The 12,411-nt window shown below is 48.8% G+C and overlaps 1 protein-coding gene across 1 annotated transcript in view; it reads left to right on the top strand.

Annotated features, from left to right (window-relative positions):
- Positions 1 to 12,411, top strand: part of ADAP1 (ArfGAP with dual PH domains 1) — a 49,359-nt gene that overhangs the window by 4,186 nt on the left and 32,762 nt on the right. The window contains exons 2-3 of the mRNA XM_058035175.1: positions 5,358 to 5,488; positions 7,039 to 7,130. Of these exons, the coding sequence (XP_057891158.1) occupies positions 5,358 to 5,488; positions 7,039 to 7,130 (223 nt within the window). The remainder of the gene's footprint in view (positions 1 to 5,357; positions 5,489 to 7,038; positions 7,131 to 12,411) is intronic.

Below are 12,411 nucleotides of genomic sequence, written 5' to 3' on the forward strand. Positions count from 1 at the left end.
CTCCCTCCCTTTTTTCCCCTTTTTTCCTTTTTTTTTCTTTTTTCCCCCTTTTTTCCTTTTTTTTCCTCTTTTTCCCCTTTTTCCTTTTTTTCCCTTTTTTCCCTTTTTTTCCTTTTTTCCTTTTCCCCTTTTTTCCCCTTTTTTCCCTTTTTTTTCCCTTTTTTCCCTTTTTTTTCCCTTTTTTCCCTTTTTTTCCCTTTTTTTTCCCTTTTTTTCCCTTTTTTTTCCCTTTTTTTCCCTTTTTTTTCCTTTTTTTTTCCTTTTTTTTCCTTTTTTTTCCTTTTTTTTCCTTTTTTTTCCTTTTTTTCCCTTTTTTTCCCTTTTTTTCCCTTTTTTTCCCTTTTTTTCCCTTTTTTTCCCTTTTTTTCCCTTTTTTTCCCTTTTTTTCCCTTTTTTCCCTTTTTTTTCCTTTTTTTTCTTTTTTTTTTTTTGTTTCGTTTTTTGGGGTTTGTTTTGGTTTGGTTTTGAGCTTTTTTAGTTTTTTTTTTTTTTTTGTCCCTGGAATCAGCCATCCCTTCTCCCCAGCTGTAAGCAGAGAGAGTAAGAAGGGGGGAGAAAAAATTAAAAATCCCACGGTAGTTGTGTTTAGCTCAGTGCCACTTTCTGCAGGGGAAAAAGGGGCTTTTTGAACAAAGGAGGTTCAATGTGATGGTGTTTTTTGTCCAGTCCTGGTGCCTGGGCTGCAGCACAATCGTGGGCTGCACACAGTGAGGGGGACCTGCCAGCTGGATTAAAAGACCTTGGCAAGTTCAGTGCCTCCACTGAAAAATTTTCCTACTTAGAGAGGAGAGTTGGTGGGAGGTGGTTTGACTTCGGTGTTAACTCTTTTATTGTTATTTTTCAGCATGCATGACCAGGGTGTGTTTGTCAGCCTCCTGATCCTTCCCCGGAGTGAACAGCCACAGAACTCTGGTGCTGAACACGAGGTTCTCAGGCTGGGGCAGGGAGGGAATGAGCAGCAGGCAGGAAAGGCTTTGTGCTTGTGTGGATTGCACTAAAATCCCTGTGGTTCTGCCCCTGTATCAATGAGCCCCATTTCCAGTGCAGGGTAAAAGAGGTTTTGTTTTTTTCTGGAGAGGTCTCTTTGCCACCTCAAACAGGAGAGGGTTCAGGAAGATCCACTGGATCTCCATCCCAAGCAAGGACCAGCTGCAGGGGCAGGGATGCAGCAGGACCAGGGCATCCTTTGTGTGCTGAGGATGTGTTGCTGTGCATTGGCCTCATGTTTGCCTTGGTCATCATATTCTGCTATAACTAGTGATAAATGTGGTTTAAGGCAAAAGGTGGAGCAGGAGCATCCAAATTTTGGGGCTCTTTCAGTTCTTGCCCTCCTCTGCTTTGAGCCTGTTGCTGCTCTGCTTCATGGGATGTTGGATTGATGGAAATCTAGGGATTTTCAAACTGGAACCCCATGTTTATATTCTAGATACAGGAAGCACTGATTTTTAATTTTTTTTTTAAATCCATTACCATCCAGCTTCCAATCTCTTTGACTTCTATAAGTTGTCCTGTGTCTTTTGTTGTTTTTTCTTCCATAATATTTTCTGTGCCTATCCTTCATTTTTTTTATTTTTCCCTAAGTTCAGGAGTGCTGGGTTCAAGCTGCAGTGTTCATGGTTCACTGTGCTGGCTTTTCCTGAGGCTTATGGTGGTAAAAAGGGCTGGGTGGACAAGTTAATTTCTGAATTTAGCTGAATTTAAAGCACACCAAGTGGTTTAGTTTTGTTTTGGGTGCTTCTCTAATCTCTGGCTGTGCCTTTGCTTTCAGATGAATGAGATGGGAAAATACCAGCCCAGTGCCCTTCTCCTGAGCTTAGTTTAGCTTTGTTTGTTTCTTTAATTTTTAAAATGAAGCTGACTCATGTCTTAATTTTGAAAGGCATTATGATCTGTTTATGAGTTACCAGGAATCTCTGCCACACTGGGCAGTGAAAGCCTTTTAGGGCTAGAGTTGGTCATTCAGGATCAGAGCCTTTCTGCACTTACAGCAGAGTATTTGCTTTAATGTTCCCGTTGTTCCTCGTTCATTTTTATTCCTTTTGGCTTCAAATAATGGAATAAAGTAATTTGTGTGGAACTTGGGCATGTGGAGAGTTTTCATTAGGCTTCACTGCTGTTTGCTCAAAATTCTGGAGGCTTTAGGAAAAAAAAAAATCTTTTTTGAGCAATGCCCAAAAAGCCCAGATTATGACATATTGCCATTTCATTGCACTTTTTTGGCTCATATCCAGACAGAATAATAAAATTACTGAACTCTCAGTAATGTCCAGCATGGAGAAGGTGTTCCAGCTGTTGAAGTGTCCAGCAGCAAGGGGGCTTTCACCTGTCTGTGGAGGCATCCATATCCATGCAGCCTGGGGTCAGTGGCTCACTAAACTAATGGTGTAGCCCAAAAATTCAGTGTTTTGTGAGAAAATTTATTTTCGTGTTTGATAAGATGTTGTCTTATCTCTGGTGCAGTCGTTGGGAGGGTTGGGGTCTGTGATAAGCCAAGGCTGGGGATCTCTGGTGTTGTCCCTGTCCCTGAGCTGAGAATTTGTGCTGGAGAGCAGAGGGAGGGCCCGTGATGTGTTTGGGGAGCAGTGCAGCCCCTGAGAGCCCCAAAGCCCCAGAAGGGCTCTGCAGGAGCATCCCTGCAGTGCTGGCCCTGCCTGGGGTGTGTCACAGCCCCTCAGACGCGTGGGTGAGGCTGAATTTTCTGAATTTCCCTGGTTTCTCTGGCGTCACGAGGGCGGGCAGTGGGGCAGAAGGGGAAGCAGCTGTGGCAGAGCCCCCCAGGAGCTGGGGAATCCTCCACCCTCTGTGGCAGGGCTGGGCCACGGGGAGGTCACAGGGCTGGCATGCAGCCCTCTGGGCTGTTCAGAGGATGCTGAGAAATTCCTGCTGGCTTCCAGCTGCAGCCTGGGAAGGTCTGGGCTGCCTTGCTCCCTGTTGGATGTCCTCAGCTGGGAGAGCAAGAGTGTGACCATGCTCACAGGGGTTCTTGGATTGGGGAGGAGATGAGGATCTGACTCCATGTTTCAGAAGGCTTGATTTATTATTTTATGATATATATTATATTAAAACTATACTAAAATAATAGAAGAAAGGATTTGATCAGAAGGCTGGCTAAGAATAGAATAGGAAAGAATGATAACAAAGGTTTGTGGCTCGGCTCTCTGTCCAAGCTAACTCACTGTGATTGGCCATTAATTACAAACATCCAACATGGGCCAATCAAAGATCCACCTGTTGCATTCCACAGCAGCAGATAACCATTGTTTACATTTTGTTCTTGAGGCCTCTCAGCTTCTCAGGAGGAAAAATCCTAAAAAAGGATTTTTCATAAAAGATGTCTGCGACACAAGAGCCACGAGAAATCTCAAATTGTGGTAAGGGTGACGTTTCAGAGAGGCTTGCCCTGGCAGATCAGTTTGTGCTGGGGGTTCTCACTACCCAGCAATTTTTTGGATGGGGCTAAGTTGGTACCTGAGGTCTTTGAACTCTCCTCCTGCCTGGTGCTTCCCTTGGGACCCTCAGCAGTGCTGAACCTTGGGGTGTTTTTGTGGCAGCAAGTTTGGAGGGCCCCAGGCTTTGATTACAAACGTGTTTGGAGATGAGAGAGGACAATATGATGAGATAGACCCAGAAAGTGCCTGAGCATGCAAAACTCTTGATTCTTGCTGCCAGCCCAATAACTGGGCACAATCCTTGAGGTTGGAATGAGAGGGGACATGATCTGGGATGGGGTGTGAAGCTGTGGGCAGCACCAGGCCCTTAGATCAACCTGACTGCTTTGTGCTTGCCAGGCTTGAGTTGTAGTCACTGGGGTCTCTGGTGAGGATAGGAGACCCTGTGAAACAGAAAAAACCCATATTTGTGTCTGACTTGTGCCAGCCTGGGAATTTGCTCCCCTCTCCCTTGTGGGCACCCAGCTGTGTCTGATGAGAATCCCCATTCTGCACTGGGGTTTGCATCTGAGCAGAGCCACCTCTGGGGGACTGAACTGCCCTTCCCCAGGGTGTGCTGGGGGAGCTGCTGGCTGTCCCTGGTGGCTGTCCCTGCACACAGGGCTGGTGGCTGTCCCTGGTGGCTGTCCCTGCAGGCAGGGCAGAGCTGTGGCTGTCCCTGGTGGCTGTCCCTGCAGGCTGTCCCTGGTGGCTGTCCCTGCACACAGGGCTGCTGGCTGTCCCTGCAGGCTGTCCCTGCACACAGGGCTGGTGGCTGTCCCTGGTGGCTGTCCCTGAGGCAGGGCAGGGCTGGTGGCAGCCCTTGTTTCCCCCTCAGAGCTGAGCTGCCCCATGCCAGCCTGCTCCCTGCACTGACCCAGCCAGAGCATTAAATATGGATAAGGAGGAGGAAGCACATCCCCTTGCCTTTTATAAACAATTGCTGTGCTGTGGGCACTGAGGGTTCAGGGGGGGATAAAAGGATGGTGAGGGGCTGTCAGAGACCTGCCCTTACCCCGTGCCAGCCTGGTGCCGTGGGGTGGCTGAGGGGCTGCCAGCCCTGTGGCTCTGGGCAGGATGGAGGATTTGGTGCCTGCCTGGGTGACCTGCAGTGAAACTCGTGCTGCTGGGGCACAGCTGGGGCTGCAGGCACTGACATTTGCCTTGGATTCAAACAAAGATCCCTGTATTGGCTGCATTGGCAAGGCAGTGCCAGGGACACTGCTGGATGTGCCCTGCCCCTGCCCTCCTCCTGTCCCTCTGTGTCCCTGCTCCGGGGAGGAATTTGGAGGCAAGGGACTCTGTTTACAGTGCTTTGTGTGAGACGTCAGCCCGGGGCTGTAAACACTGCGTGGTTTTGCTCAGAGAAAGTACAGAGCTACCACTGGTGGCATTTTTCCAGTGAGGCAAGGGCTGGAAACCTCCTGGCATGGAGGGCTGGGCTGATGTGGGAGCTGCAGCTGTGGGAGGAAAATCTCTGTGTGGAGCACATGTAATAAATAAATAAAAAGGGAGCAGCACAGCGGCTTCCCTGAGCTGATGTAGTCTTTGTACCATGCAGTTTTTGAGTGGAATTTCCTCATGAGAGAAGGATATTCCCCTCTTCTCTTGTGAGCATGGAGTGAGCTATGGAGGTCTTGGGCACATGCAGCTGTCTGTGTATTGGGGTTTGGGGAATAACAGCTGCATTGGGGATTGCAGTCTGATAATTGTTAGTTTAATTTGTATTCCTGTCAATAGAAACATTTATTTTCCTTGTCTATTTACCTGATGCCTTTAGACTCGGGGGCATCAGACCTGGTCACTCCTGAACTCTGCCATGCCCTGAGCTCCTGACCCCCCTGCCATGCCCTGTCTCCGCCTCCCTCCCGCTGCCCTGAATCCAAAAGCTCAGTAAAGTTCAATTCCCTCTTTCCTTCTTGCTTGCAGACCCGGACTGGGCATCCCACAGCCTGGGCATCTTCATCTGCCTGAGCTGCTCGGGCATCCACCGCAGCATCCCGCAGGTCAGCAAGGTGAAGTCGGTGCGCCTGGACGAGTGGGACGATGCCCAGGTGGAGGTACGTGCTGCCCCTGCCCTGCCCTGCCCTGCCCTGCCAGGGCTCTGCCAGGGCCCCTGCCAGGCCTTTGGGCTCTTCCCCTCCTAAAAATGCCGCAGGAAATGGGGTGTGACAGAGCAGGTCTGGGTGGTGAATGTGGGAGCGAGGTTTGGTGCTGGCTGAAGTACAGCGCCCGTATTATTTCCTCACCCCTATGAAGATGTCAGTGAAATGGCATATAAAATACACTAATTTTTAATGAGTTGTCTTCTCTTGTTCCTTTCTTCTTCTCAGTGTTTCTCACAGACTAGACCTGTCTGCCTAGCCCACCACCCCTGCCCAGCTCAGCTGTCTCTGGCTTTGCTCCTCTTAAATTCACAGCTTGGAAAACCAAACTCTCACAGTATAAATTCCCTCTATTTATGCCCCACACCGGCCTGGATTTCTGTGGTGCTGCTAAAGGCACGCAGGAAACCTTTCTGCTTTGACTGCTGGTGTCTTCAAAGGCATGAAGGACTCTACCAGTCACTGATTTCTGTCTTCTGTGGGTAGAGTTGAGGTTTTCCTGAAAGCTGCACCTCATGGAATTGTGTGTTTTATCACAATAGGCCTTAGTGTTCCATGGATTTTTCCTCCCCTGGTATTTTGGGGGGAATAGATTAAATATATAAATGTGAGAAATTCAAAACCATGACAGTAATAACAATAAAAAAAAAAAATTAGTTGCTTGTTGTGTTTGTATACCTGGCATTTGACACAAAACAAAATGTATTTAGCATGGCTGCCTGGAAAAGAATGGGGTTTTTTACACTTATAAAGTGAATTTCAATAAACAAAATGTATGAATAAGGAAATAAGAAGTTTTCTTTGCTGAGTTCTCAACCAACGATTTGTGTATCAGAAGAAAAGGAGGGCTGTCAGGGGAGATAAAAACATTATAGATTGATTTATTGGAAAGAAGGGCTGTCAAGGGAGATAGAACTTTTATATATTTATTTGTTTGTTTATTTATTTGTCTATCACTTCAAGCTCCTTCCTGAGGTAGCTGCAATGACTTTGCAAAAACAAACTCATCCTTTTGGCACAAGTGATGTGATCTGAGGCACAGGATGTGTTGTCAGAGGCTGGATGTGTTTTCACCCTGCTGGGGCTGTAGCACATGGAGACTAAAAGCCAGTGGGAGGTTTTTCCTCCTGGTTTCCTAATCCCCATTTGGATTCCTGGGATCCATCTGATTCCCAAGCCTGGGGGGGAAATGTCACTGTGTGCTGCCTCCTGCTCCTGTGGGGATCGTGCAGGTGGGGCTGGGACGTGTCCTCAGCATCATTTTAATCTGTAGGATCCCTAGCAATAATAATCAATATTTATTTGCAATAATAACCAATATTTATTTGCAATAATAACCAACATTTATTTGCAGCAACCCTTCTGTGCACAGTCCTGGGCGAACCTCTCAGTAAGAGAACAGGTCCTCCATCCCAATAATTTTATTGCTTTGTAGAAGTAAGAAAATAAAAGAAAATACTGTTAAAATTTTCTTAATTCTTCCTGTTTTTTTCCTCTTTTTACAGTTTATGGCCTCGAATGGAAACAATGTAGCAAAAGCAAAATATGAATCTAAAATGCCACCGTTTTATTATAAACCAACCTATCTTGACTGCCAGTAAGTAAATACCTCTGCTGGTAAACAACATTTATTTGTTTGTGCAGCTGCAGCCTCTGCAATACTTTAGTTTTAGCATAAGACTTTATTTTTTTTTTTTTTTTTTGCCACAATTGAGGTTTCATTTATAAAAATCCTGAAAATGTTTTTCCTTCTGCACACATATGGTAGAGTTTATGCTACGTGTGGGATCCTGTTTAATAAGTACAGGGAGATGATGCAGGGGAGTCAATAGTTTGCCTGTTCCCCAGGCTCTTCCAAGTTTCTAGAGCTGCAAGGATGCCAATTTCTGCCCATTGATTTCCTCTGCCTTTTCAAAGCCCCCTTCTGCAGCAAGGCAGAACTTGCTGATCTGCTGGGGTGAGATGCTGGGTTATTTGTAATGCAGAAATACTGGATGGGGGTTTCTGTTGGGTGTTTTTCCACCTAGATGCAAATAATCTGCTCCATGGAGGCAGCTGAAAGGCTGTGTGGAGTAACCTCCCTGGTGAGCTGGGAGCAAGGAGCTGAGCAGCAGAACCTGCTCTGCCATCCAGGGTGAAGGGGATGGACTGAATTTGGCTTTTAGGGTCCAACCCTGCTGTGTACCAAGGTGTTTTTATTTTTGTGTGAGTGGAGCTGCCTGGCCTGGCAAGAAAACAGCATCCATTTATGCAGTGTTCAGAGCTCCAGAGCCCCAGCAGTTTGGCTGTGCCATTTTGGGACTTGTGTGTGCTTGTCATGTTGGGGTTGGAGAAGCAAGATTGGCAGGAGATACAGTTCTGGGGGGTTTTGATTTTGTTTGCTCCCAAGTCTCAGTTAATCCAGTCAGATGCTCCTCTCTGATGGTGCTCAGCTTGCCCAGGAGCAGAGTCCTGGTTCCTTCCATGGCCCATCCCTGCCTGAGGGGTGCAGAGCTCGTGCTGGAGGAGAGAGCAGGGCAGGTCCCTGCAGCTGGGGTGTCCTGAGATGCAGGTACCCAATCACACCTGGCCCTCCTTGCACAGGGAGAGGCAGCAGGAGCTGCTGGAGCAGCCTGCAGAGCAGGAGCATCCCCATTGCTGCTGCTGTGGGCTGGCAGCAGGGTCTGTGCCTGCTGCTGTGCCCAGTGCAGCTCAGCCCCAATGCTGCTCTGCTGTTCCCTCCCTCCATCCTGCAGAGCTGTGTCACTCTGGGGAGCTCTGCCAGGCACTGGCTCAGCTCCAGCCAGGGCTCTGTGAGCTCACAGGGACATCAATGGGGCTGTGTGAGCTCACAGGGACCTCACTGGGGCTGTGTGAGCTCACAGGGCATCACTGGAGCTGTGTGAGCTCACAGGGACATCAGTGGGGCTGTGTGAGCTCACAGGGACATCAATGGGGCTGTGTGAGCTCACAGGGACATCAATGGGGCTCTGTGAGCTCACAGGGACATCAGTGGGGCTGTGTGAGCTCACAGGGCATCAATGGGGCTGTGTGAGCTCACAGGGACATCAGTGGGGCTGTGTGAGCTCACAGGGACATCAGTGGGGCTGTGTGAGCTCACAGGGACATCAATGGGGCTGTGTGAGCTCACAGGGACCCTGATGGGGCTCTGTGAGCTCACAGGGACCTCACTGGGGCTGTGTGAGCTCACAGGGCATCAATGGGGCTGTGTGAGCTCACAGGGACATCAGTGGGGCTGTGTGAGCTCACAGGGACATCAATGGGGCTGTGTGAGCTCACAGGGACCCTGATGGGGCTCTGTGAGCTCACAGGGACCTCACTGGGGCTGTGTGAGCTCACAGGGCATCAATGGGGCTGTGTGAGCTCACAGGGACATCAGTGGGGCTGTGTGAGCTCACAGGGACATCACTGGGGCTGTGTGAGCTCACATGGTATCAATGGGGCTGTGTGAGCTCACAAGGACCTCACTGGGGCTGTGTGAGTTCACAGGGACCTCACTGGGGCTGTGTGAGCTCACAGGGACATTAATGGGGCTGTCTGAGTTCACAGGGACCCTGCTGGAGCTGTGTGAGCTCACAGGGACCTTACTGGGGTCCATGGCTGATGGAGCAGCATCATGCTGGGCTGGGAACCTGTGAGGAGCAGGGAATTAAAAGGATTTGTTGTTCTTGGTTATTTACTGATTCATTGGGAGGCAAGGCCAATCTTCCTGGGAGCAGCTGGAACACAAATTTCTGACCCTTTTCTGGTCCCAGCCTTGCTGTGCCTGTTCTGCACTGGGACAATTCCCAGCCTGCATGGCCTGGTTCCTGTGCTCTGGTTCTCTGGGCCAGCACTGCTGGGTCCCTGCCATGGCAGCAGTGGGATGGGTGTGACCCCTGAGAGGAGCAGAGAATGCCCTGACACTGCTGCAGGCTGTGGGCACACCACACCTGTCTCAAGGATGCTGTGCCCAGTTGTATTTCTCTTTCTCTAACTCAGGGCTCTCTGTTCCTCTCAGGATGATGCTGAACAAGTGCAGGGGAGTGCTGCTTTCTCCAGGGATGTAAATTTAGCTTTTCCCCGCCTCGCTGCAGTCCAGTCACTGCAAGAGCATGAGCTGTTCCCAGCCTGCAGCCCTGGGAAGCATCACCATGGGTGACACCTCCATCCAGCACTGGCAGTGATTCCAACCATGTTCTGCAGCACTGAGAGCTTTTGGAGCTTCTCATTCCAGCAGCTGCAGTGCCTGGGCAGCTCTTTGTTCATTGGAAGCATGTTAATTTTATAATGCTGTTTCTGGGATCCCTCTGCCTTGGTTCCATGAGGAATTGTGAAGTTTGGGGGGAGGAAGTGCTGCAGTGCCAGCTTGTCCTTTTTTCTTCTTGCCTGCAGTGCTGTGGTTGGCTCTTTGGGGAATTAATGGTGTTTGCCTGCTGCATTTGGCTTCTGTATCCTTCAAAAACCCCATTGTAGCCTCTTGGTTCTGCATGACACTTGGCACAGGTTTGAGAAGTTGGAGGGGTGCTCTGGAATTGCCCAGGGAAAGTTCATAGGTGAAAAAATTACCCCACCAAAAAAAACCCCAACAAATCAAAAAAACCCCAAAACAAACAAAAAATCCCCTTCCTTCCTGTCATCTCTGCCTGCCAGCACTGACCCATGTCCCAGGGACAGTGACCAGAGCAGCTCCTGTTCCTCTGGGCAGTCCCTGACACTGAGATGAGTCCCAGACTCTGGGGTGTTCCCACACCACCACAAGGTTGGCCCAAAGAGCTTTGGGTGTGGAATTTAAACCACAAAACCTCTCTCTGGATGGTCACAAGGGGTCGTGGCCCAGCTTGGTGGGCCACAGCAGCAGATGGAGAGCTGGGAAACAGATTTTTGTGGGGCAGGCCCATTGCAAGCACGTGGCTGAGTTTTGACTCACCGCTCAGCAGCAGGTACTCCCTCTTGAGTAAAGGCAAAGGAAAAAGGCTTTGTTCAGTGTTTTACTGGCTGAAAACTGATAGAAGAAAGTGAGATAATCTCTCACTGGGATTTTGCAGAGCTGGAAGTACATCCCTGTCCTTGCTACAATGCATGGTTTTCTGTTGCTCGATTTGGGCATGCAGAGCCTCATGCTGTGGCATTGAGAAGGAGCTGCAGAGCTTTGCTGTGCTCCTGTCTGTGCTTGGGTCAGTGGGAGCTGCACCTGCTCCTCATGCAGAGCAGCTCAGTGTCCTGGCTGTGAGCACAGAAAATGGGGCAGGGTGAGGTGGATGGGCTGGTTGTGAGACATCAGAGAGGGGCACACACCATCCATGCCCTCATCCTCAGAACAGCAGTTACTGCTCAAGTGCCTTTTTGTATTGATTGAGATGTGCAGAGGGAAAATTGCCTGGGAGATCTCTGGATTTTTTATTTATTTTTTTAATAATTTGAAGCTTGGTACGTTTGTTGGAGGAGCTACCAAGCCCATCACCTTGGTGTGGTGTGGGAAGGTCAGCAGGGCCCCTCCTCTGCCATGCCTGGGCTGCAAACTCCTCACCCCTTCCTCTGTCACCTCCTTTTGCCAGTGCTTCATAGAGAATAAACACTTTATAGCTATAAAAACTTCATTGCATAATGTCCACAGGGGTAAAATTGAGATTTGCTCAGGCTCCTAGTTATTTTATTAATAACTAGGTTTTTGGGGTTTGGGAGTTTTTTTAGATTTTTTTTTTTTTTTAGGGTTTTCAGATTTTACATCCACAGCTTTCAGAAGTGCCGTGGGTGATGTCCTGGGTGTAAAATTTGAGGTGCTGCAGTGTGGCCACTGGGAGTGGCTGCTCATCAGTTCATTCCCAATGGTGGAGCCTCCTTGGTGGCTCAAATTGGGCACTCAGCCTCAGGAATTCTTCGAGTCACCCAAGTGCTGAGATCTGCCCAGTCCTTCAATCCTGACCAGCCATGGGATTTACTCTCCTTGTTCATTTTCTCTTTGCTGTTAGCTTGTAAACCTGTTAATTCATATTGATTCCTTTAATTTCCAAAGGAAATTGCTACAAGGTTAAGGTGCTACTGACAGAGGCTGCTTCCTACATGGTTTTAATTGGTGTTTAACCACTCTGAAAAATAGTGTTGGGGTGTGCTGGACAGTGCATGTAAAGCAATGAAACCAAAAAAGGAACCAGTTAGCATTTTAACAGAGAATGTTGTGATTTTGCATGCTCAGAATCAGTTTTAACTTCTCCAAACCCACAATGCAGGGGTTTTATGCCTTGAGAGCCAAACCCCTGTGTTTGTGCTCTCCCCTTGCTGTGGGGTGCTGCTCTTGGCAGGGGATGCACATCAATGCTCAGGCTCTGCAAGGGCTGAGCTGGTGCACAGAGAGCTGAAGGAGCCCCCAGCTGTCTCATCCCTCCACAAAGCTCTTTAAAGCAAGTCCTCACAGCAAGAACTTTGTAGATAGGAGAGGAGTGTGAAGCTAGACAGGCTTTTAGTCTCTGCTGCAGTGGCTCTCCTTGCAGCCTGAGCAAAGAATTTGGATTCTGACTTAAAATTTCATTAGAGCGGTTGTTTGACAGAAAGCTGGCATGGCTGCACCACCAGGCTGCCTGTGGAAAGCATGCTGGATTTTGCTGGAAAATCCTCTGACAAATTCCAGAAGCTGCAAATTTGGCTTCTGGAAATGGTGTTTCTGTTTGACATTCACTTCTTTGATGGTGCCTCACAAGGATGCAGTTGGGCAGGGGTAGTGGGGGGTGTTTGGCGTCTTTTGGGCCACTTTCACCTCTGGATGGGGTTTCTTGTCTGTCATGTGTCTCCAGAAAAGCCACAGCATCAATGTGCAGCATCAGTGGGTGTGCTCTGGAGTGCACCAGCCACAGCCCAGCTGAGAAAAAATCACTCTGGGGGGAAAAAATAAACTGGAGAGA

Source organism: Melospiza georgiana, chromosome 16 (assembly GCF_028018845.1).
Source record: "Melospiza georgiana isolate bMelGeo1 chromosome 16, bMelGeo1.pri, whole genome shotgun sequence".
NCBI lineage: Eukaryota > Metazoa > Chordata > Aves > Passeriformes > Passerellidae > Melospiza > Melospiza georgiana.